Raw genomic sequence first — 27,113 nt, 5'->3', positions numbered from 1 at the left:
TTCCCAACCCAGATTTCTAGTTCTGTGATAGCAAAAGCCAGGTGAGAAGCCTCCCGCCATGTGAGCAAGGTTTTGCCATACCTCTGTGGGCAGAAACAGAGAGCATGCAGTACTGTTCTCAAGAAGACAGGCGAAGGATCTTAACTAGGGCTGGGTGTGCAGCAACAGCAGAGGAAGTTGGGAAGAAGGAAGACAGAGGGAAGACTATAAAGAAGTGTAGCTTACACCCAATATGTGGCACAATGCCAATAAATAACAGATATTCAGAACAAGGGCAGGGCTTGGTTTACCTGGGTTTTTTTTTTTGTTTCTTTAGGGTGGGTTTTGAGTGTTCAACACCAGCAAAATCCCTCTCTAGTTTAAACCAATGGTCCAACTTTGATCTGAATGACAAAAACTACAAAGATCTCAGGTATCATGTCAAGTCCCTTCTTGATTTCTTTGCTGACTGATTTGATGTAAGTGATGAGACCTGGAAACCACCAGTGCTTCAGATAAACATTCATAAAACTAGTCAAGTGTAAAAAAACCTTTAAGGTTCAACACAAAATTAGCATTCAGCTAAGTTCCCACACTAAACCTGAAGAAAAGCCCCAAAGACCTGCAGCAGATTCACAATCCCATATCTACACCTTCCTGTGCAGCTGCAGCAATTTGGATTGGGTACTTCAAAATAAAAATGCAGATTAACTGCAAGTTCAGTTCAAAGGATTTAATTTTCTACTTACCTGTAAGATCTTTTTATTGTGAGATGCACCACCAGTAGCCAAAATCCTTGTTCTGGGCACTGCAATGCAATACAACATACAGATCAGACAGAAAGTGCCTAGTGTCAAGATTTGCATTACTGAACCAAGCAACGAGAACAAGAAGGTGGGAGTGAGATGGTCTGGGCTCTCTTTCTGTACCTCTAATTTACCTTCTGTGAAAAAAGGAGATAACACTAATTACCCACCTTCACATTAGAACACTTCCTTAAAAGAGGCAACATAAATACTGCAGATCTATTATTATCATAGTTCTATTGAAGTCAGGCAGATTTGCAATAGAGATATACAATAAGAAAGGCAGAGTGTTATTATACTACAGCTCTGGTTTGAGGTCAGATTGGTTTGGCTTATAGCTGTATATATACAAACTGACAGATAACCTTTAAAATCAGCAGTATTTTCCAAACTTATCTCCTCATGATGTTCACAGTCAGAGTTCACTGAAACCTGGGCAATCCCTATATGCTTGAATGACAAGGAATTGTGTCAAAAGGTAATTAGAGATAGTCTAAGTCACTTCAATAAAACAAAAAAAAAAATATCTGAATCTTCATCCAATGCAAACCCACAGCTTTGGAGATGTTAAAAAATTATCCTGCATTCTTTAGTCCTTAAAGAAACCCACTCTTCCTTCTCACATTCCTGAACGTCTGTTCTATGCCTCATCATTTATTTGTGTGCATACTCCTCTGGAGCACAGCATGCAACAAGCCATATATCTACCCATAACCACAATTCAGCAAAGCATTATGAACATGAGTAGTCCGAATGACCTCACCAACATTCTTCAAAGGCTTAAAACAAAATAAATGCATAAACACTTTGATATCGTATACTTTTAAAAATCTGAACACTTAATTACCCTGCTTTACGGGAATAGTAAGTGATAACCATCATGCATACCCTCCCAAAAGGGGAATTTTATTATGATTGTTGTTTTATCCTAATCTCCTTTTTAATAAAAGCTAATTTATTTCTCAGAAGGCAAAGTTGGTGAACTGATGCCCTAAATAACTTATTGTCATTTATCCTTTCAAGTATCTTAATGAAAAAAGCCCCGAAGACAGAATTAGAAACAAAGATGCAGCTCTCCATGCCATTTCTAGACCCACAGCTAGATGCTCAGGTGGAATCTAAGACCCAGACAAAGCATTGCATGGGGGACCCTATTTTACTGATAAATTTAATTTTATTTTCCTCTTTGGAGGATATTCAGTGATGCACAAATTGGGTTTTAAAAGCCATTAGGATCTATGTCAATGTCAGTAAACAAATAAAACAAACAGCAGAGTGATTCCTCAGGGAAAACAAGTTTCAATTATACCAACACAAAGTGACAGATCCCTGCCAAGATTATCACAACAACATAATAGCACAGAAACCAGTGAAAAATAACTAGTAAGCCTTTGTTCCTAGAAACCAAACTGAACTCTAAATGATTTGCCTAGTAGTCGCAATTCTGTCTTGATAAACCTTGTTGTGAATATAAATTCTTGCAGAACTACCATATCCAACATGAAAACACCACATTTCAGAGACAGCCAGCAAGACAGAATGAGAAACAAACATGTTTGCTACACTTCACAAGGGCTAAAAACAAAGAATAAGGCATGCTTGCTCTCCACTGCCCCTGGGAAGGGGCTTAATAAACTGCTGGGCTATCACCATCAGGAAGGAATGGTGGACAGTATAAAAATGGTAAAGCCAAACAGCAACCACCCCTGTGAAAACTGCAAAGACATCTTAGTTCAACTGCTTCTTGCAGCTAGCTCTATGTCCTAGGGCTTCTGCTCCACAACCTTCCAAATGTTTCACAGTTCTGTCAGTATATATTGCTGCCTGCTTTCACTGGTGTGGTAACTGATAGGCCAGGTAGGGCTGATTTGTGCCTCCTAGCTGCCTCCAGCACCCCTGTAACAGATAACAGGTTTGCATTAGGGATCGAGGACTGGACAGGAGAATTACTCCTTGCTAAGTCAGAAGATTCAGATTTTGGCTACATTATCAATTCATGACATAACTGTAATTCAAGATACTTCTATTTAAATAAGTTAGCATAAGAAAAGTAGGAGTGAATTTATAGCGCATTAGCTATTCGATACAAACTACTCGTGAGTATGCATTTACTCTGCTATTAGTTGAGTTAGGTATCTATCACGAGGGCAAACTGATCTCAAGTCTAGAAGTGTTTAACACCCTGATTATCTTCACACCCATCTTTATTCACACTATTTTTTTTTGTAGCGAAATACTAATTATTTCAGTATATAGCTAACCTACTAGGTAAAATAAATTAATTTAATTTACACTGTGAAGTTTCTAATGTTGGTTGGACATCTCAAGTTCTAAATTGGATCAGCTCATGAGTACAAACACACACAGATACACAGTAAAAAAGCCCAAAACCCTATGCTGAAGCTACATGAAGGGCAAAATCATTCATTCTCCTCCACTTCAAATAATTAGGATGGACCACTTCATGGCAACATATCCCAGCAGGTAACAGCCTAGTGAACCCTAGCCATCACTGCCTGATAACAGAATCTGACCTGCTGTACTGGTGGGACTGGTCCATCCAGACCACGTGGAAGAGTGATCTTAGGTGAAGCCAGCATGCTGCATTTCCAGAGGCAGCTCTGCATACGGCCAGAGCAAATACAGCATCTTGGTTGAATTTCGAACACTTCCTAAAGATGAGGAGTATGTCCCAAAAGAACTTCCTTGAATTTGCTGAATTTTAGGCTTACCTCTTATTTCAATCTCTCTCTAGAGTGAGGAAAATCACTGATTTCAGGGATTGTCTTTTTAATGCCGATGTTGTGTGCTTTACTGAACAGCAGACATTTGCTCTGAGATGTGTAATTGGATACACCTTATAAATAAATAAAGCAAGCCCATCATTTATGTATACAGGGGCATTAACAAAGACATTGTTCATCCGTCACTAGCAGTGTTCTCAGCCAGCTATGTTTGAATCTGTCAGGAGCTACCATCTATCCCCTAAGGCAGGGCACAGAACAAACTTAAATACAGTGTTACTGAAAAAAAAAAAAACAACCCCAACTGTAGAAAACATAACTCATGAATTCAATTCTCTGACAGTTGAGAGAATCAGATTTAAACATCTTTTAATTAAAAGCTCCCTGCACAGTACCTAAACAACCAGTTTATTTCCTTCCTATTTAAAAACTAATGATTTTTTAGAGAGCTGATACAGAATTTTAACCCTATCTAGAAAGCGCTTGAAGCTGCACATGGCGTGTTGTGCTGCAATAAGTACACCTTTTACAAATCTATTATCTGCTGTGGAACGTGGCAACTGATCTAACAAAATTCAGTTAAAATAATAATTCTCACTGGACAGGAGGAGGGGGGAAGACCCAAGTAAAGTAGCTTGCTTTTGCAGGAAGACTGAGTATAAGGCACTTTCTCACACAAGGCTGAGAAGTCAGCCCATTCTATATATGTTACTACTCACACAATCACCCCCATTCTGCCTTTCACGGAGATCCAGCAAGAATTGAGTGATGCTAATCTTCTGGATCTTGTTTTCAGCCAAAATATTGCTTTAATTGAAAGGCACAAAGGGAAGAAAAAAAAAATCTGTCACTGAGAAGAGAGAGAAATTACTGTTATTTGTGTTCAGCCATTGTCAGTGGTCACTAAAAGACTGAAGTCCTGCATCACTGTATATTTACAAACACAGAACTGATGCCTCCCCAGAAAAGCAAGCAGTTTAAACAGATTAAGACAAAAAGTGTAAGGAAAACCAAAGATTTTAGAAAGTGCAGGCTCAAAGAGCACTGACCAGGTGGATTCCGCAAATGAGACAGTGGAACCAGTAATCCTGCGCGTGTGTCTCCTGAGCAGTCTGACATCCCCTCTAATGGTCTTGGCACATAACTGTAGCTATTAAGAAAAATAATCACATAAGCAAACTCGCATCAATCTGAAGGCTAGTGCTGATAATTAGCACCAAAAGTCTGCTGCCACATCACTTGTGCAAGGAGACTGGAGGTAGAAATTCAGCCTCCTGTTCCACCAGGAGAGGGGTCAGATCAGACTGCGAAAGGGTCTGGATGCTGAAATCGATGGGATGACTCCTGGCCTCAGGGCTCTTGGATCTGGCTATATTTCAACTGGATGGTAACAATGTGCCTGTGTCAGTCCAGAATTTTGCTGGCTCATGCTCTACAAAGTCCAAAAGTGGAATCTGACCTTCCATTTTGAGGCTGTAAACTCTTCAATTTTTTCATCCAAATTTCCAATGCTACACACAGCCCAGGTTCGAACCCCAAACTCCAGGCACTCGCTGACTTTCAAAACTCCTAAAAGACATTTCGAAGGCTTCATCCAAACATCTTCGTAACGTCTTTCTCATCATAACTGAATCCATAAATAAAACAGAACAATAGAACATGCATTCAAAAAGCGGCTGATTATGCACATGAACCCATGCCAGCTATAAGCATGATTGCGAATAACTGCAATTTACAATTTGCAAGCAAAGAGACAAGTATCAGCCTCTCCTTTATTTCTCTGATTAACTCCAAACACTGTAATTTTAAAAAAAGTATTTTCTAGCTTTTCATTCAAGAAAAACAAAACAAAAATATATGATTATTTTGTCCCATTTATAAAACAAATATTTCAAAATCATCCTCCTTGCATATTAATTCTTCCAAAATTCATGCTAATCTTCTTTTTTCAGATAAAGACTGTGAAATTAAACTCCCACTATGGTAAAAGGTTTCTCTTGTCTGTACCCTTTAAAATATGAAAATGTACAAGGTACGGTGCGCCCTTTATATACTTCTGAGTTCTAGGACTGGGTCCAAAGGCACTTGCTTCTCTACCTCATTGTGCTGCATCACTTCTGACATCTCCCAAGTATTTCATAACAGAGAAAAAAAGACATCCACAAACGAGACTTCAGCGTATTAGACAATATTTATCTCACTGAGGCAAAAGCAATGTAAACTGCTACACATTTTCTTTTTTAAAAAATTTAGACCAATACAACCCAAGTGAATAAATTACAAGCTTGAAGCCAAATATTCAAATTCAGCCAACTTTACAATTCTAAAACAATACAGTAATTCATAAAAAGTATTTTAAAACTATTTTTAGAAGTGTTTCTGATTCCCACTTTGAAGCGTCAGCTAATTTATTAGCTAATTTATTACAGTGAAAAGGAAGCCATATTTGCCATATAGGTTGGCTGTTTTCTTACTTATAAGCAAGTAAGTTTTCATATTTCATAATGTGCATTAATTTCACTGAGGGTTTCAATTGCTCAAATGTATGTTAGACATTTTCCAGACACAGAATTTATTTTTATTTTTAAATGCAGTGCCTGAGGAAGAAAGACAACTTTTAAGGACAGAATTGATCATCAGTCTCTAAGCCTGCTGTAGTAGAGCTACTAACATATCATCTGTAATTCAACAGGGGAAAAAAAAACAACTCGGTTTTCTCATCAGCAATGACAAATATGGCTAATATTCTCAACATTTATGCTACTTACACAGATAAAGTCTCTACAATGATACAGGAGAGCATAGGCATGATTTTCCTTGCTCTCACTGCTGTAATGCAGGAATAATAGCACTAAAATGAGTAGATATGCACACACCCAAGTAAAACCAAGTAGGAATAGTATCTGTAATCAAGACTTGTATGCTACTGATAGTCTAGGTCACTTTGTGTTCTCAAGCAACTTCTAACAGCAGAAATTGTTCTTTATGAGGATGCCAAATCTGACTTTCCTAAGACTTTGCTTCAGTAAAGACAAAACTTGGTATTTCACAACCTGAACCTTAAAGACATCAAATCACACGACTCTGAAAATTCTTTTAGACAAGTTCACTTGAGATATTAATTTAAAATTTAACATTGACTCAAAGCCTTCCCCTTATTGATGGATTTCAGAAGAAATAAACATAGAATAACAGGTACATAAATTCTCTCTTAACAGCACCTAAAATTATTACAAATCACCCAAAAAATACATACATCCTAAGATGTAGTATAGGAAACAAAATCTACTCAGGATACAACCCCACTGACAACTCAACTTCATTGACTTCAGCAAAGTTATACAACAAAGAAAACTTTGGTACATGAATGGTAAAGACTTATTTGGGAACAAACAGATCAATAGTCATAACGCTGTTGCAACATATACATTGACATGCTTACAACAAGACCTCTGAAATATCTGCACTTCTTGTAGAAATACTGCAGAGTTGCAATTGCTTATCAATTTGCTATGACTTTTTTTTAAGATGCAGATCTCTATTTGACAGAATATTTTGATGAAGCCTGGGATAAATTCCAATGGTAATGTATGAAAAAAAAAAAAAAAAAAAAAAAACCACAGCTCAGCACTAGAGTTTACAGCAAGCAGGAAAAAAAGCAGCAGATTCAGACCAAAAGTTTTTGTAGATACAGGCTGAATATTTTGGAAAGATATTTATGTGAAAGCTTTTAAGTAAAGAGATGGAAGACAAATTAGAAGGACCACTTTAAATCTGTTTGGTCAAGACTGAAATTGTATTTGGGGAGAAGTCCTCTCCTGAAGACCTTATTACTAGAAGTAATTTAATAAACCCTTGCTGTCTCTAACTTGTGTAAATTATTCGTTCTGAATTAATTCCTTAAAGAAAAATTAAGTAATATATTTCATGAATTAGTAAAGTAAAATGGGTTCATGTACCAATGGAACTGGCTTATATCAGTTTTATTTATTTTTTGGCTACTCCAAGTCTTCCTCTTCTGTTACCTGAAGCTTAGATATAGCAAGAATTGTGAAACTTAAAAATAAGGTGTGCTGGGGAAAAATACTAATCACCACAAAAAATATTCAGCAGTTGTCCAAACATTCATAAAGCAGCCAAGGCTCCAATTAAAGGCTTATCATAAGAAAGTGCAACCTGCTTTGATTTACTTCATGCTTCCCCAATTATTCATAGACTCTTCGCAATACCTCCACCTTCACCTTCCACCTCAGAATTCCTGTCATTCAGCAAATAAACATGAAATCTGGAATCAACATGACAAATTAACTGACTCAAAAAATATTCTGAAGCAGGTGGTACCAGCCTGAAAACAAAACCTAGAGGAGATCCAAACCAGGCATGTGAAATCTAGCCATCACATTCAGTTATTTAATAACCTACCTACAGAGAGCTCCAAAAATTTAGAAGGTCAGGGTAGACCATCTGCTTAAATGAGATCATGCAACTTTCACACAGTGATCCCACCATCCAGCCCAGCTCTGTATTCACTGAACTAAAGTAATCTGAAGAAGACACAGAATCTCAGCTGAAGGACTCAAAGTGACAGAGAATTTATTGTATCTGTGTGTTGTTTTTATGTTTAATAATTTTAGAGTTAAATATTTGCAATTTTCCCGTAATTTAGATTTTTATACTTTAAACTTCTATTCGCTTGATTTTTGTCGCTCTAGCCTTCCAGTGAAAACAGTACTATACAGTTGGGTCTCCCCTTCATGTGTTGGCACTTACAGACCACTATTAATTTGCATCTTGTCTTTCTTTTTGATAAGCTAAGGATATTAAGTTCTGGTAATCATTAAAAGGCATAATTTCAAGACCGCAAACCACTGAGGCTTAATGCTGCTGGTATCCTACCAGTGCCTAGCAGAAATCTCTTCACCACTGAAACCACTATCAAATAAGAGCAGAGCTGGTAAGAGCATTAAAACTGTTTACCCTAGAAGTATCTGACAGTCCATGTTGTCAGTTTGCCTATCCAAATATTTAGTAGGAAAGTGCCAGTCTATAAAAACTCCTGATAAATCACAGAGAAACTTGAACTAGAAAACTGCCTGGCTTCTTGGGAGAATGTTCCAGCTTTGAAGATCTGTAGCTCCAACAGACACATGCTCTGTGGAGGCCTGTGGTAGGAGGTCAAGTGTCCTACGGTCCCCGTCGCAGGGAGTCCCAGCGTTCCGGAGGGCTCTGCACCAAGCTACACATCTGGGATCCCTGGAAATGCAAAGTTACAATTCCTGCTGCTCAGTTCCCATGGCTGGAGGTGAGACATTCAGTCAGGAGCATGCAAAATGTTCCCAGAAAATGGTTTTAAATAAAAAAAAATTAAAAAAAAAAAAAAAAAGAGTCATTGCTGCCCTTTCCACTGACTAAAAACAACAATTTCTGTTAAATGTGCTCTGTTGCTAGCATTGCAGCGCAGCTCAGTATTTCCTCAAAATATTCTGACACATGAGAAATTTGTGCTTGAAACTCAGCAAAATATACACCCTCCCATGCCTATCACAACTCTGATGTGTATAATTACCACATGTGGTTTTACAGATCACACGTCAGTAAATAATGCTTGCTACTGATTATTTAGAAACACAAAAAACATTGTTTCTTTTTTAAAAAGCAATTTGTCCTAATATACAGCAATATTCAGCTTTGCAAATCTTCTAAAGGAAAACAGAAAATTACATTGGCAAATCAACATATGACACCAACCATTGAAGGTTTAATTGAGAAAAGCAAGAAAGGAGATAAATGAGCCATCCAAGGTCGCACAAAATCAGTAGAACAACCAAGAATAGAACAAAGGCCTCTTCATTACTGAGATCACAAATGCATTCGATTCTGCATTAGTTAATCTGCAGAGTCTGTGCACCAGTAGCAAGACATGTCCGCACGAGAAAATATAATAATAATCAGTTGCAAGTTCAGCATTAGCTAAAGCCACAGGATATAATTAAAACGTAAAGGGTGCGATGACCTGACCTTGAATGCCACTTGCGTGAAGAGAGGAAGGAACATGCTACCAGGTGGTTTGATTTTTGGGAAACCCAAACCATCACAAACTTGGGGGAAAATATGTTTGGGATCTAGATTTGCAAACCAGATCTCAGGACTATTCTGCTTCTTTCAGCACTGGTCTTTGCATCTTATCAATAACACTAACAAAGACCTCTAGAAATTCAACAGAAAAGAGTCAAGGCCCAAGTATTATTTTATTTTTGCAAAGGATAAGCCAGCCGAAAAACAGGAATGAACTTACAAAGTAAGGCAATTTGGGTGTTTTCTTTACAAGACTTTTCAAAATAATTATTACAACTATTTTGGCATCCACAAACATTGCTCGTAGCTCTTCTCCTAATCCTGTAACACTGTTTTGTGTTTGGTGCTGGTTGAAGAATTTTTCTTGATTTTTTCTTTTTAATACCTCCTACTGCTCTCAATAGAAATAACCTACAGGCTGTAAAGTACTTCACAAGAATAAAATTCATTGATAGGAGGGTGTACCTGTTCACAAAACCCTAGGCTGAGGTAGCAGACAATCTGTTTATTTTGTTTGTTCAGTGAAGTTCCATATGCCAAGAAGGGAAGAAAACATACTGAGTAGGAAACGTTTGCTCCTTTTTTTCCCTAAAATCTATACCAAACTTACTAGCGAAAAAAAACACACTGACCTTCTATATGTGGATGTGGAGGGTTACTTCACTCCTCAACCTCTTTCTTTCTGTACCTACAGAATACAGCACTGGGGACCGCTTCTACCAGTTGAGGCTCCAAGCACTACTAAAATCTTCTGTTATTAATAAACCTCCTGCTTTCCAAGTGGGTTATTTATAAATTAATTTTGTGACCTCTGGCAGGCTAGAACTAAGCAGAGAATATAGTTTTTTCCCCTTTAACTGAAAAATAAAGGCTACAGAAAGATGAATAGAGAGAAGCAATTAATATTTCCTAATAATTGCCATACTGAATGGGAGAACCACTACGTTTCTCAGGGGTTTTGCGCAGAAAGGTTCCAGGTACCTATTCATTCACAGGGTTGGGTTCATGTAAATCAGATGCTGTTGCCAAGCAACTATAGGTGCTAAGGAATGAAATACAGTCTGCAGAAACCTAATAGCCTGGAGAGAAAAAGAACTACAATCTGAGATTTATGGCATATATAAAAGGAAAAGAGTCGTTCTCCCACACACAAAGAACACAGATACTTTATTATAAATGTCCTTAGTGTGTTTTTCTAAAGTATAATTAGGCAATAAAATCCCCACTCCACCCCAAATCAAACAGGTAAGTTTTTTTGTTTTCTTCATTAAGCTTCCTAGAAATAGATCTTGAGAAATTTGCTGCCAAGACAAAAACTAAAATTTAACCCAAAGACCTTTCTTTTGCACAAGAAAAATGTTAGCTATACAGACAGCACTGCAACTGCCAATCAGCTATCTACTTTACCTTCTTATGTTTTTATACCATGCTCATTAACATTGCATCTGATCATCAGAAATTCTCTTTAAGCTTATTAAGATTTTAAAATATTTTTAGCAAGTTAATTAGAATACATTAACAGAGCTCATCTGTGTTCACCCATCATGCATATTTTATTTTATTCAGGCAAATTGCTTTTAAATGAAATATTAGACCTAGGAAGGGTACACTATTGGGTACTGAACAATATAACCCCTTAAGACAAACATCCACCTCCAAACACCCTAATAACTTCATGTCACTAAAAAGTGAGGAGATTTTCCAATGGCAAAGGGCTTTTTTTTTTTTAGTGCCTGTCCTTATCACAATCCCCTCCAGCTGGTGTGTGGTAAACAGACCTGGTAGATCATCCTAGTACCTGAACCATCCTTAGTTGCCATCATGTTCCCACATAATCAATAAAAGTTAAAGCTGAAAGAGACCACTGCAATGGAAACCAAAGGTCCAGCTAAGGAGATGGAAAGAACGTCTTCAACCCCTCATACTGTAGTCCAAAGTCTTTTACAAATTCATGTTTGGTGCTTTTTTTTTTTTTTTTTTTTTTTTTTTTTTTTCTCCTGCTGACAGTCTCTGTAGATACCACTTGATCTTAAGGCAGAAGCCCAGTTAGAAGCACTGGCATGGTGTGGTACAGGTTTTTAGCAGGCAAAAGTGCACATGGATTCAGCAGAACAGCAAGAACAGCTCACAAAGGAAAAACCTGAAATACCCTTTGCTTTAGCTAGCATTATAAATGCCTGCCTTTAATGTGCACTAAATCTCACCAAATTCAATCACATAAAATTAAACAACAGTTTATAAGGAAAAAGGAGACAGCAAAAACTACCTTGTGGTATTTTTGGCATGCCACTTGCAGAATTTCACTCAAGTGAGATGAAGTCCATCACTGGACACTGAAAAGTAACTACAATACTACTACAATAAGACATTCCTCAAGCTCCTGCTATACATTCACTCAGTCAAGTCAAATGTGACATCTCTGAAATTGTTCCTTTAGACTCCATATGGCCCAAATCCTCCCTATGTAAGGAAGGATGGAAAATCACACTAATTTCATCAACAGTTCTCAATCTAAATGGTTACTTTTAGAGATCTGCATAAATGAAAGGATGAACAAAGTTTGCCAGCCTCATGCTTGATTCAGATTTTGCACTCTTGCTGCATTTCAATTAACCTGCCACAGATTGCAGAGCTGACATATTTGATTCAGATAGTAAAGAAAACACTCTTTAAAAAACAACGGGTCTGAAGCTTTTGATGAGTGATCATACAGTCCTTATCAAAACACACATTTAAATCTCAGTCACCACACATTTCACGATCTGCATCATTAACACTGTCTGGTTTGAGGGATTTTGATAATCTCTTTTACAATCTATAACAGTTCTTTGTCTCCAAGGCACTGATGCCTTTTAACCAATGATCATTACTTAGGTATGCTTCATGCCTGTAGCCTTCCCTGAGATGTTAATCTCTTTAATTCTAGAGGCTGCTCTTTTATAAACTGCTGTCATACTCCCCATGTTTTCTCCCACTGATAAACCCCCAAACTTGATGCATTTCATTTAGCGTTTGGCTGAACACATCAGCCATGATCAAGGAAATTTTAATCACAGGTGGCCAATTCTATGGTAAGCTCTTCCAAAAGCCAACAGAAGAGAACCATATCGATGGGTGAGGTCCATTTTCTCTGAATAAATCACTATCAATTGCACTGAATCCAAAATTACCCTGACATACCTTTTCCTTCTATTTCTACATTTACTAATCAACTCAAACATCAAGGACGTAAACTGCAGTCTGCACTTTCTGCTCAAGCTTGACCAAGCAGAAGTTTTGCTTTTTAAAGGAATTCTCTGCCCTTGACAGTTGGAGCAGAGATTTCACCTCCCTGACACTGAGCTGGAGTCAGGCAGCTGCCTTGGCTGCAGGGACCAGCCAGCACCTCTCCCCGGCACTCACTGCATGCTGAGTAACGAGTCACACAGTCCCAACAACCTATTTGTTGGCATTAAAGAACACAAACTGCCTTGGTTTATTTTGTAACATTTAAGCAGAGATATCTCCTGTCCTAAGAAAAACACCCATCTAGAAATCCATATAAATTTCTAGTAGCATCCTAATTGCAAAGAGTAGGGCTTGAATGAGCAATGAAGGCAAACCAACATTTTCATGTTATTTAGAGTGACCAAAGACACTGAAATATGTTTACAATTAAGAGTATTCACTACCAAAAGGAGAGGGGAAAGTAAAGCATGACTACCACACAATAGTAAAATAAAATGTGATTTAGCAAAGCACATTTTGTCACTGCTCACTGTTCCTACAATGGAAACAGAGACTCAAGTTATCCAAGCCAGCACAATTTTAACAAATCCCTATAATATCACTGCTAGAGCTGCATCTACACTCAAGATCACCTGGCTTGATATTTTAATGAGAACCTGGAGGTCTTCACTGCTTACAGACACTTCTCTGTTAACCCAGCAATCCCCAGAGCAGCTCGGAGTGCACTACCCACCTCAATCCCCCATCTGACTCTGCCACCCCTCCGGAGAAGTCTCAGATACCCTTACTAAAAAGCTACAAAACTCCTCCTGTCTATCCTCTCTCTCTTCCTCTTCTCCCAAATCCATAACACATAGGACTCGTGACCAATTCTTTTCTTTAAATTTTCTTCTGCAGAGGCCAAAACATTCTGCTACCTAAAACCCAGCCCCATCTAAGTATGGGATGTCACTGAATAGCCACCAACTCTATCAATTCATATTGTTATTATTATTATTATCATCATCATCATTATTATTAATTTAAAGATGCTCACATCTTCCTTTGAAATGGCAAAAGGACAAGGTTTTCCAGTCTGAGTATACCCTCTGGGTACCCAAGATGTGGTTCTCCACATACACCAAAATACAGCATATTCTCTGAGACCCATTCACTACATTATATCCAATTCTTGTATAAAACAGCAGTCAACAAAAATGCACAACATCTTTTCCCAATTCCTCACAGTTAACACATTAAGTGGCAATAAAGGGTGCAATGACTTTCCAAGGGCATGTACCTGTTTAATTATTCAAAAGAAAATTGACTCAGGCACCATGGTATGAAACACTAAAATATGCAAACGAAGTAAATTATGGGGGAAAGCAACAAAAGAGAAAAAAAGGGATCATGGTGAGAGGAACATATGGGGGCAGATTCCAATCTCCCTGTGTACCTGAGTTTCTCTATATAGTTGTGTATAAGAAGAAAAGCTTGTGAAGTGACAGAGAAATTATTATTTACTCATTTTAGTACTCTGACTAGGGTCTTGAAACAATCTAATCATGACTAGAATTTCCCAGGAGAGTGTTATTTTCACCTATATACATGAAGCCATTTCAGAAAAAGGAATGTTTACACCTTTCTAGACAATCAAATCTTACTGCTGGGAAAACACTTACTTGTTTCAACAGAGGCTGTATAGAACAGAAGAAAAGATGCAGGATCTAATCCATGAGTAAATCTTGTTTATTCTAAATAAAGGGCTTGAAATAACTCACTAAAATAATAAGAACAGGTTAACAAAAAAATATCGTAACACCAATTCTAGTTATTTCTCCATAAAACATAAATATCCCATTAAAACAAAGAGCATTTGATTTTAGCTTGGACCAAAGCAAATGTCTTTCCAATCAAGACATGTAGTGAATTGAATGTCTCTTGTAAGCAGGTGCTACTGTGTTATATTTTCATCCAAACTGCTGAGAATAAGCTAGAAGAAAATGACAAAGTAAATTGAACAAGAAAGTGTCTGATCTTGATGAATAATTCAATGATGCAATGCAACAAATACTGATTTTCTCCTGGTAAAGGCAGTTTACAACTGTCCTTTGCTTAGAAAAATGACCTTCTCGTGGTAATTATGCTTTTGTCTTTAGGCACTGGATGACAGTCTCAGTAATGCTCATGATTCCAGCTCACAGATCTGTTGCTGATCTCAAAGCATTCCATTCCTATATCATCTAATATTTTTTTAATAAGATAATCCAACCACTGAGAAACATCAACTACAATATTAGGCACCCTGGCCACTGACTGTTCTTAAACTATTTTGGTCACTTTTCTGGGTCTTAAAAAGCCCGAGAGTATCTTTTAATAGAGCTCCCAGAGTCACAACCTGCACACGGGCATGAGCCATAGTAAATGCAGTGTGATGTACTAATCAAGGCAGGAGTGATGCCATCGATCAGGAATAGGGCAGCTTGGTGGACATCTAACAACTTCTTACAGCAATAGGGAGAACCTGGAAGCTAAGGATTTTATGATCCACATTCAGGATTTTCTGAACTCTAACAGGAGTACATCATGCCTACTTTTGTCTTCCATCTGTTAAAAGGTGTTAGACTAGAACTACAGCTGGAAAGCAGGATTCAGGGCTGCTGGATTATATTTCTGCCTTGCACCATCAATGATTTCTTGCATTACGTTGGGCAACCTTCCTTCACCCTTAATGATAGAGCTTCTACTTTTATAAATAGGCAGTATTAACAATAAACCTAGTGGAAACATGATAAAAAAGTATCTGCAAGGAGAAAGGGAACAAACTCTCTTCTTCATAGCCAGGACAGACAGAACAAAGACTGATGGTATTAAGCTGTCACATGCCAAAGTTAAATTTGTTGCAAGAAAAGCTTTTTAATAGTCAAGATAGCAAGACAGAGGAATAGGTTAACCACCAATCCCATTCCCTGAGAAACTGCTTGACTGCATGGATAACAGTACAAACATAGGCAACCATCACTCTTCTGTTACAGAAAAGTTACCGTACTGCCAGAGCACAGGATCAGAATAACCATGGCCACATAGTCTAATGAAAAGAGAATCTACTTGGGAAAGGGCTGAGCTGGATGCCTGTCTCTATTCCCAGAAACGTCTTTTACTCTCAACAATTAAAAAATACAAATATGACTTCACCTGTCAACCCTGCTGTATCCATAAGTAAAGATTTTGTTGGAGGAACCCCGTCACTGGAGAGGTGAGCTTAGCCTGATGATCTAATAAACAGAGAGCCAGAGAAATCTTTCTTAGAGTTGTGGTACAAAACAGTGTATTCAGGTCTTCCTGTAAGTCACGCCTTGCATATCAGTATTAAAAATGGACATACTTCACCAGAAGATCACGAATGAGAAAGGCTCATTTTGCTTTTTCTCATTTATTCTTCGCTAATTGTGCTCTACATCTCTTTCTTGATGCATAGTCTTATTATAACAAAAAATACAGCGAAGAATCCAGTCTACAGTAGATTACCAATCCAGCCAGAACAACGACAAAAAACAATTAAGAACAAATTAACCCTACTAAAATCTGTGATACTAGACAGTAGGACTGGCTTAAATGCAAGTAAGGACACAGGCACTTAGGTGCATATTTTCTGTCCCTTGCAATGTATCAGTATCTCTTGCTCATGAATACTCAGATTACATTCAGCTAGTTGGCAGCACTTCTTAACATCTAACAATCTAATAGAAACATATTTTTTCTCTGTGCTAGACAAATCTGCCCACCTTCAACCTCTGCTACCCATAAAACACACAATTTATTCAAGTACCTTTACTCTGAGTATAATTAACCTTTTCAATGTACAAAAGCTTCTGTGCCTCTTAAATGAACAAAGAGCTATTAATGAACAAAAAATACTTTCCTGATCAAATGTTTAATACTATTTCTGGGAATACAGAGTATAATATTACTACCCATATATTGTATATAATACAGTATATACCTCATGCATCTTATTCCAAAAGGTTTCTGATTTCAAAGTATCATTGTATAAGACTGATTTTTATATACCATGAGGATACTTTACTCAAGTTACTGCAGATTTATACTGACAATCAAAACCAGAATGACATGATCATGAAAAAGCCCATTTGCCCTAGTTTCAAAGGCAAGGGATGAATCTAAGAGGAAAACATGATTAATTTTGTTTTATTAATTTCAAGGTTAAACTGCAAAGAACCTTAACATCACACACAGAGACGTAAGTTTTCAATGCATGGTCTGTGAACTATTGGCAGCCCATAAGGTAAGAGAAGCAGGTCGGTTGTCAAGGAGACTTGAATTTACCATATAAGAGGTCCAGACCCATATTGAAAAATTTATGGGACCTACAAATTTTAGATTTGAAACTCAGTGACCAAGATGAACAAAGGCAGCACGTGAGTGGTTTTCATTCTCCGTTTCCCAATTTCTTATAGGGATGAGGCATCAAAATTGGACTGGAAGGCTTGAATTCACCAGTGCCGCACATCATCTCTTCTGTACAGACACTTTACATCAAGGCAAACGACAGCTTCAGTTCTGTATTTTTAGCTGTATTTTTAATTAAAAGATGCACTGAATTCTGCAGTATCACAACTGTTGATCACACTCTGTTTTGTAACAGAAGTCCTGTCAGATATTTAGCCTTAGTTACCAAAAACTATCTTCAGGGAGTACAAACATTTCCCCTCTGGCATCCTGTCAGTCACAGCAAATCTGTAAATAAACTGTCAAACTCCATTCCAATCATTCCTGAATCTGCAAAGGAAAAAAGTAGTAAAATTGGTGCAGCTGGTTGTAGTCCCTGTAGAGCAGTGCTGATTTCACAGCTTTAATATGGTTCACTACTTCACAGCAAGTCCGATCTGATATACAGCATGCAGAAATGAGTGACACCTTTGCTAATCATTTTCTTAAACTTAACACATGTGGAGGTAATAACAGATGCAATGACTTTTCAAGGGCATGGACTGGTTAATTTTTCAAAAGCAAATCAACTCAAGTTCTGCAAAATTAAAAATCCACTAAGACACACTGTCAAGCTATCTAAATTATAGAGAATCACACAAAAATGGAAAAACAAAGCTCTGGTCATGAGAAAGACAGTGTTAGAACCTCTTCTTATATTGTCATATGCAAAGTAGGAATACAGCAGCTGCAAACAAGTCAAGTATCTAAATAGAGATGCAAAGACATTAAATAAAATGGAAAACCCTATGTACTATTACCTAGAACATACTGGCACCCTCATTCTATAATTCATAACTTACACTAAGTAATTCTGAGAGACCTGGTCGAGAATTTTTCTGCAAGGTATTTTTTGCTGGACCACAACAGATAATCAAAGAGTTTTTCAGGGCCACAATAGAAAATGTGCAACAGAAGAAAGATCAGAAAGAAAGCAGATAAACACTATCACCTTGCTGCCTACGGACTCATTTAGGATGTAAATCACCTGATTTAGAGCAGGGACAGAACCTGAAACAGGGTCTGCTTTATGCAACAAATTTTCCTTCCCCATCAACTTATACAAAGTCACACTGTCTCTCTGGACCAGTGAATATTTCCTAAGAAGCAGAATAGCCCCAAGCAGAAGACAGACTGACTAAACCCAACAGCAAAGACACTGGCTTGATTTATATAAAATCTAGATTCAAGACTCATTTCTGTTATCAGTCAAGAAAAGGGATCTCAGTCTCAGTCTCTAAAAGATGTATCCATCACGTTTCTTCACAAAAGCCCCCTAAAAGGTGACTTTAATTATGAGACAGTTTGAAAAGAAATTTTGAAAGCACATAATTTCTTACGAAACAAAAATACAGCTATTTGATTGTACACGCTTGCTCAGTCTCCCTGCACAGGAAAGCAAAATTTTCATGGCAATAGCAGAATGTACCACAAGAAAGGAAAGAGCATTAAGGTCAGTATGACTGCAATGAGTTTGAAGGTGAAAAAAAATAACATCACCCCCTTAATTAGGGTTGCCATATGTTCAGATTTCTAGTTTCATGTTTTCTTTTTTGAGCTCATATTTTAACTGGCTGAAAAGAGAGGAATACAAAATGCATCAAGATTTACCATATGTGCCCTGGCCTCCTGTGCACTACATGTGTCAGAGATCTGACAAATCAGAGACATCATGCTCACCATGCAAAGGCTACATGGCCTATCAACTGCTATTTCCTTCCACAAACTCCCAGAAGAAACAATGGGACCCCTGCTCCATATCTTCCATTTTCCTGCCACACAGAAATCCATACCACATGCTACAAAAGTTTTCAGCAGAAGCAAGTGTTAAACTGGTTTATTCTCCTCTACTCATATACAAGCATCTCATACAAAGTGCAAATAAACCGCTGTGAACCTGAAAACTTCAGTGACGCTGGTCTAGGCCCCTGTACGTGTTGGTGTACAGGGTCCCTAACAGATCTTTCATCTAAGACTAACCACAAAAAAGAAATCTCTGGGCCTGAATCTCATCTCCTATCTAATGACTGAGCGACTTCTATAATCCCAGTCTAATAATAGTCAATTGACTCTCAGAACACCCTTAACAGATAGGAATTACTGTCATCCCGATTTCAGATGTGAGAAAAAGATACAGTGAAGATACTCATCTAGATGAACTAGGACTGCAGGCCAAGACTCCTGAGTATCAAAGCAGCACCTAAATCGCATCACCTTTTCATTGTGAACTACAGCCAAGGCTTTGCTTTAAAATCAATGAGACATCAAAAGCCAGCCTGTACACTTCTATACGTCCAAAAAAAGCAACATTATTTCAATTTCCAATAAGAAAGAAAATGGTTTATTGGATTGTCCTTCCAGTATCAAAAAAATTTACTTTGCATACAAAAGTTTCAGCCTTACAAAAGTCCGCAGTGAAATACAACCTCCTGGCAGACTGCACAGCACAACATAACAACTCATGACATGAAATGAACCCCAAGATAATGGCTGACAAAAAGGGGGCTTTAAGTAAAAAGAATGCAACCATCCCAATGAGAGTTGCTCCAGGGCACCTGTGTTAACTCCCCTGCCAAAAGTATTTTGAACTCTCTGATGGCTACAAATGATAAGAAGAGCTATGATGACAGAAAGTCTGTAAGGCTACACCTGCAAAGTGAAGTATTTTTAAGAAAAATGCTTCAGATACGGAGACGGAAGCAATTAAAAGCCAAAAGAAAAATGTGTACTGCTGTCTTTGTTTTCACCCAAGCTGAACTTCCCCTGCAATTGAATCCCTGGCTCACTGGGGCAGCTGGCTGACATCCTGAGCCATGAACAGGAAGAGCTTGTCTGGGAAATAAGCACAAACCTCAGGCTTGTTTGTTTGGAAATGAGCCCACAAGTAAACACACTTACACACACATACAAACCAAGACCTATGGCATACAACTGCAAACTAATGGGACCTGGTGATAAAGGACCAAAGTTCCTGATGCCACCTTTGCCTCAGTCTTTACTGCTAAAATTTATTTTCAGGAATGCCAGGTCCCTGAGGCCAAGAGGAAAGTCCAGAGCAGGGGAGACTCACCCTTAATGGAACAGATCAGATTAGGGAAAATTTATATAAACTGGACATACAGAAGTCCATGTGACTTTATGGGATGCACCCATGAGTGCTGAGGCAGTTGGCTGATATCACTGTGAGACCACTTTTGATTATCTTTGAAAGGTCATGGAAATTCAGGGAGGCTCCTGAGGACTAGAAGAAAGGAAACATCACCCCTGTCTTTGACAGTGGCAAGGAAAAAGATACTGGGAACTGCAGACCAGTCAGGCTCATCTTGATCATTGGGAAGATGGAGCAAAACCTCCTGGAAACCATTTCCAAACTTATGAAGGATAGAGAGGTGATTGGCATCAGTCAGCATGCCCTTCTAAGGTGACTGGTCTGGTGGATGAGGAGAAAGCAGTGAATATTGTTTATCTCAATTTTAGCAAGCTTTTCAACACTGTCTCCCACAATAGCTTCGGTGACAAACTTCTGAAGTACAGGTTATATATGTGAACAGTGAGGTGGATTCAAAATTGGCTCAACTGCTGGACTTAAAGGTTTTGAGTACTGCTCAGCACATGTGATACACATCAATAGTGCTGGGTCCAGGTCTGGGCAAGAGAGTACAAGAGCGACACGAACATATCGGAGTGAATCTAGTGAAGGGTCATGAAGATGATTAAGGGACTGGAACGCCTGACATACAACGAAAGATTGAGAGAGCTGAGACTGTTCAGCCTGGAGAAAAGAAGGCTTACAGGGGATCTTAGCAATGTGCCTAAATACCTGATGTCAAAGAATAAGACAACAAAGCCAGATTCACCTCAGTGCTGTCTAGTAACAGAACAAGAGGCAAAGGGCACAAAATGAAATACAGAAAATTCCTTTTAAACATAAACTTTTACTTTTTTAAAAAACTGTACAGGTGATCAAACACTGCAGTAGGTTTCCCAGAGAGTCTGTGGGACATCCACCCTTCGAGATATGCAAAACCCAACTGGACACAGTCCTGGGCCACCTCTTCCAGCTGGCCTTACTCTGACTAGACAACCTTGAGAGGTCCCTTCCATCCTCATCTATACTGTGTTTTTAAATACTCTTAGTATAGCTTACTATGTGTAACTGTAAACAGTGTAAAATACCCTGAAAGACTACTCTGCAAAATCAGTCTAAACTGTATGAGATATTAATTTACAAAGATCCATTTTTCATCATCATATGTTTCAGTCTGCACAGACAAAAATACTAAACTGCATGTAAAAATCTACTTTGAAATATAGAAACTAAATACCTAGGAATGAAGGAGTCAGAGCAAAACAGAAAACTGGTCATATGCCTGTAATTTAAAGTGCATCTTCAGCACACTTAATGAAGTCTGAATGGAACAAGCTCAAGATGACGAAATTATTCAAGAAAGCACCATTATGAAGATATTTTTTTGACTAGTAAGTAATGATACTTTTCAGGACATGACAGTTATTTGGGAGAGCAAAAGTTTGTGAATGTAGCCATCTGCTTTGCAGGAGCCTTTGACCCCAAGTAAGCCAACTGATTTCAATTGGAATTGAATGGGACCATAGCAATACAGTGCAACTTTGCAACTTGTGATGATCTAGTCCTAAAGACTTCATCAAGAAACAAACACCTTTAAAGCTGAAGACCCCAAAGATAGGTAATTTACAGTTATACAATTGAGATGATTTTCTGTCCCCCACTATGAAGGCAGGGGACTCCATCCTTTTCAAATTCCTCATACAACATTTAATCAGAAAAAAAATGGTACATCCTATGCATACTAGTATTTTTTTTAGTGAGGAAAAGGAGGACAGAATATATATAAACGACATGACTAAACTAATTTTGAGAATCTCCTGATTTTAAAGTGTCTGGTATTTAAGATTGTGTAACTCCAGGGAGGACAGTTGCCCGTAACTTTATAAGGAGGAAACAGAAGGAAGCACTTGGATAGTGCAGAGAAACAGACAGACAGACAGATTTACTTGACAAGCTCTCTAGAAGCCCTGCAGGCTTCATCGGTGGTACTTGTAAGGCCTTTGAAGTGTAGCTGTTGCACAGCTTGTAAGTCCCTTTCTCCAGAGCTAGCGAGCTTGTGGTGTTATAAGCTACTTAAGCTCCTTAGTCTAGATCTAAGCAAACAGCTTGACGCACTTACAAGATTCACTCCCTCTTATTCTGAAGATGTTAAGCTGCTTAGCTTACTGTCTTCAACTTTCAAATTCCTGCAACCAAATCCTACCCGTACAGCATGCCTCTGCCTTTATTAGGCTGATTCTCCCCTCTGCTGAGGATTCTGAATGTCTTGTGCCAAGTCAACAGTAGAACAAAATGATCTTTTACAGCTTAGTCCTTCCAAAGTCATAGCCAATACCTGAATACCTATTGTTTTGGCAACCACCACTCTGCATTTTCAGTATCCACAGATTTACTGTAAATCAAACATTTTATCTATTCTAACAAATCTCTTTCCATCAATACAGTCTATTAAATATTTCAGTTATGATTTTCAAAAAGACTCCACACTGGCGTAACTCTCTTCTCACAAATGTGAGCTTTTATTATTAAATTTTGATTGCGTAGGAACTGCAGAATCTTTTGGAAAAAAAGCTGCTTATCCAGAAAAGATGGTTTTCGTCTAAATCAAGCTGGTACAAGACTACTAGCATTTACAATTAATGTTACAGGAGAATCTTTAAACTAAGAAGTGCAGTAAGGCTGGCACAAATGGACATGACACATTTTCTGGGACTGAAATCATTAAAACTTTGTATCTATAAATAAAAGATAGGGCAGACATTAATAAATCTGAACAAGGAATCACAAAGAAGAAATAATTTCATTTTAATCATAGCATAAAAAATAAGCTACTGAGCCAACTGTGGAAGTACCTCCATACTGGTACCAGAAATGTAAAAAATACAACAGAAAACCTTAAAATGCCTAGTTTTCAATGACGACATTGACAGAAGCAGCATACTGGTGAAAGGCAGACAATGATTATGTGTTGCAAAATAAAAGAACAAATTATATTGCAAAGATATAGGAAAACCACAGCAGTGAGTGTTTCTATACATTAATGAAAACCTGAATTCAGAGCAGACAAACAAGTTAATTGTACCAACTTGTAACATAATGCATATGCTTTGAATACCACATCAATATTGGAACCATACAACAATAACTAAAACACACACAAAGAGATGAGAGAGACTGCCTGGACAGACAACACAGTAACAATGAGATACTACATTATCCCTGTATGGGTTAGGGTAAAAATCATACTTGCATATGCTTTATGCTACAACTTCTCAAGAACCCTAGGAAAAAAGCAGCAACTCCTGACCTGTCTTGTCTTAAACAGAAAAACACGTTTTCACTACTGAAGAACCACTCTGTAATAGTCACCATGAAGTACTGAGCTGAGGTTGTTCAGCCTGGAGAAGACTCCAGAGAGACCTTATTATGGTCTTTCAATACATACAGGGGGCGTATACGAAAGATGGGGACAGACTTTTTAGCAGGGTCTGTTGCAACAGGACAAGGGGCAATGGTTTTAAACCAAAGGAAGGTAGATTTAGGCTAGATACAAGGAATGAATTTTTTTACGAGGGTGGTAAAATACTGAAACAGGTTTCCCAGAGAGATGGTAGATGCCTCATCCCTGGAAACATTCAAGGTCAGGTTGGATGGGGCTCTGAGCAACCTGATCTAGTCAAAGATGTCCCTGCTCATTGCAGAGAGGGTTGGAATAAATAATCTTTGAAGGTCCCTTGTAACCCAACCTATTCTATGATTCTATTAAGATAAATCATTCTATGAAGGGCCAATCAATCAAAATAAATAATCAATCCACAGCAGAAATACATATTTTCAGTAAAGTGGAATAATATAAAAAGGACAAAGCACATTAAAAAGAAATTAAAGAGAGCAGCCAAAAGCATAGAATTCTCTTAGCTAACACCGAGACTGTTCAAGGACAATGTATGAAGAAGATCTTAATTTGTGATGTGTTAGAAGGCCTGCCGCAGACTGAGGTGCCAACAAAGGATGCTTTAGAACAAATCATATGTTACCCATGCAAAAGTTGTTTATAAATGAAGTGCCAAATTGTTATAACATTACCTGTGGAAAATAAAATCTCTTGCTTAAAACTGCCTTAGTATCAGAGGCATGTTGGTGACAAATACGATGCCAGTTATCAAAATGGGCTCCCAGTTGGACATGGGGAGTTTTCAATAACTGAGATCCATACTAATCTAATTGACAGGAAGCACTGCAAAATCAGAATCATTGGATAATTTAACAAATGTGATTTAATGGGGAAGATTCGGTGTCTTTTGTAAGGAGAAGGCCTGACAAACAGACCTGTAAAGGAGTCTCTGACTTCATTGCTTTAGACAACCATAAGCACAGATTTCCAACAGGGTTTTTGACAAGGTCCTTCACCAATGTTTCTTGTAGAAAGAAGGCTGTCATAGGACAAGAATGAAAGTGGTCTTACAAATTAATGATAATTTTTTAAAAAGACATGAACAGTACGAGTGAATGATCAGTTTTCACCGTCACTAGTGAAAGGTGATCACAAGTAAAGTGGGAAAGGGCAGAGAATGAGACAACAAAGCCAACTCTGAGGAGTTGCAGAATTTTCTCATGATGGAGATGGGATAAGAAACAAAATGGCAGATGAAATTAAATGTTGATCAGTACAAAGTAATGTACATGTAAAGAACAGACCTAAATTTACACATCCAACAGGCTCTGAAGTACTATCTTTGAGTAAAGCATGGTAAATTTTAATAATTTCATTAAAATAGCAGATCAATACTCAAAAATTGAAAAAGCAAGTACATTAAAATTTTTATAAAAGGAATACAACCAGAAACAATATTATGCCACCTTTTAAATAAAAGATTAGTCTCTGTTTGAATATTCAATGCAGTGCTGGTCCTACGTCTCAGAAAGAACATAATAAAAATAGAAACAATGAGAGGCACAGTAAGGGTGATCAAAGGTATGGGACAGCTTCCAACAAGACGAGTAAGTCTTGATTACAATTCTTCAGCCAAGAAAAAAAATGGCTAAGGGGACACCAGGGGGAGGGAGGCCAGTAGAGCACAGGCAGTCAAGGAGATTATAAATACAAAATAATTATTTACCGTTTCTCATAGTACAAAACCTACCAAGGAGCAAATGAAATTATCAGGTGACATGGTCAACACAAACAAAAAATAGAGGTTTCTCACACAACGCACAGCTCAGCTGAAATACTCAGTGCTACGAGATACCACGGGTGCCAAAAACCTAAATGCTTTTAAAAGGGGACTAGAGAAGTTCATGGGAAAAACTCTGTCAACAACTGTTAAATAAAAAAAAACTAAGGCTCAGGAAGTTGTTAAACGGCATACTGGTGGAAGCTGGGAGGATATAATAGCTGTTCAAGCTTTGTTTGTGCATTAGAGACTGGGTGCTCCCAGAGGAAGACTAGACTACCTGGCCCTTTGGCCTGACTGGAGATAGTCTTACCTTCACCAGCAGCAGCAAAACTATTTCAGCCTTAAGCACTCTTGAAAGAACATCCCCTTAATTTTCTGCCACTTTTGAATGAAAGCCTGCAAATCAGGTCAAACCAGAGGAGGTCCAAAAGAATGCTCAGTCGGGAAGACACACCTTGCACATTTTTCCTTCCCTATCACAAAATACATGAAAGTATTTTAAATTGAGTGTTTGAAAAATTTGCCATCAAGCCAACAAATAAGGCACCTTCAGGTCTTGCAAACAGATATTTGATTGTACCAGCTCTAAATTTCCAGGTATAGCCATTCCCCCATTTGACCTATTTTTTTTTAATGTTTTAAAAGTTGTGAGAAGACAGAAGTCTTGCAACCTTATTTATATTTATCATAATTCTGGAGGTTGCAACGTCTTTGACCGTTTTTTCCACATCCCAATGCAATTTCAAACTAATCTTCTCTGTTTAACAAGAATTATCAAATGCCATATAGCATGTAAACCGAATCCTGACTGCTGAGGAAACATCTCTTTGCAGAGCATTATTTAGGCATGCATTTAAGTTTCATTGACCTCAGAGATACCTAAGCACTTTCCTGCAAGCACTTCTAATCCTGACAGCACCAAGAGTCAATGGAAGCTGAAAGCCTGTACCTCAACCCTGAGACTTTCAGTCCATAATATCCTTCTCAAAGGGTGGCTGGTCAAGATGCTTCTTTGTCTTTTTCCACTGTCATGAAGGGCATAACACAACACAACTAAAAAGAAAGCATTCTCTATTTGTCAGAAGTAATTAAACATGTCACTGACTTTCTGTAAAACTCAAGAGTCATCTGGGAAAAGAGCAGTATGTCTCCACATCCATCTGAGTGACAAGGTCAGAGCATCCCTCACTTCCTTGGTTGCATCTCCATCACTGACTCTGTTCATCATGCTGTAAATTAATCTGTAAAAATTTGAATAGTATACCTACTGTAATTAGCTCTATCTCTCCAAATGAGGCAAAATGAGATGGGGTGGCAGCTGAGGGATCCAGTTGGCTCATGGCTGCAGAGTAACAGAACTAGGTCAATATACCAACTTTATTCAGGAGAACAACATAAAATTAACCTTGTCTTGTTACATTTCTAAGATGAGGTTTCAAGATCTTCAGTTACCAAGAGCCCACTAATAAAATGCTTTATATTTATATTTTTCCCTGTGAAAATTTTCTTTTGTATATCCCATTAGAAA

The 27,113-nt window shown here is 38.0% G+C and overlaps 1 protein-coding gene across 6 annotated transcripts in view; it reads right to left on the bottom strand.

Annotated features, from left to right (window-relative positions):
• XYLB (xylulokinase) overlaps positions 1-27,113 on the bottom strand; it is a 103,804-nt gene that overhangs the window by 13,987 nt on the left and 62,704 nt on the right. For all 6 annotated transcript variants that reach the window (XM_033009686.2, XM_033009688.1, XM_033009687.2 and 3 more), the window contains one exon: positions 729-787. In XM_033009686.2, the coding sequence (XP_032865577.1) occupies positions 729-787 (59 nt within the window). The remainder of the gene's footprint in view (positions 1-728; positions 788-27,113) is intronic.

Source organism: Tyto alba, unplaced genomic scaffold (assembly GCF_018691265.1).
Source record: "Tyto alba isolate M040663 unplaced genomic scaffold, T.alba_DEE_v4.0 Super-Scaffold_38, whole genome shotgun sequence".
Lineage (NCBI taxonomy): Eukaryota > Metazoa > Chordata > Aves > Strigiformes > Tytonidae > Tyto > Tyto alba.
This window is presented reverse-complemented; position numbering and strand designations above follow the sequence as displayed.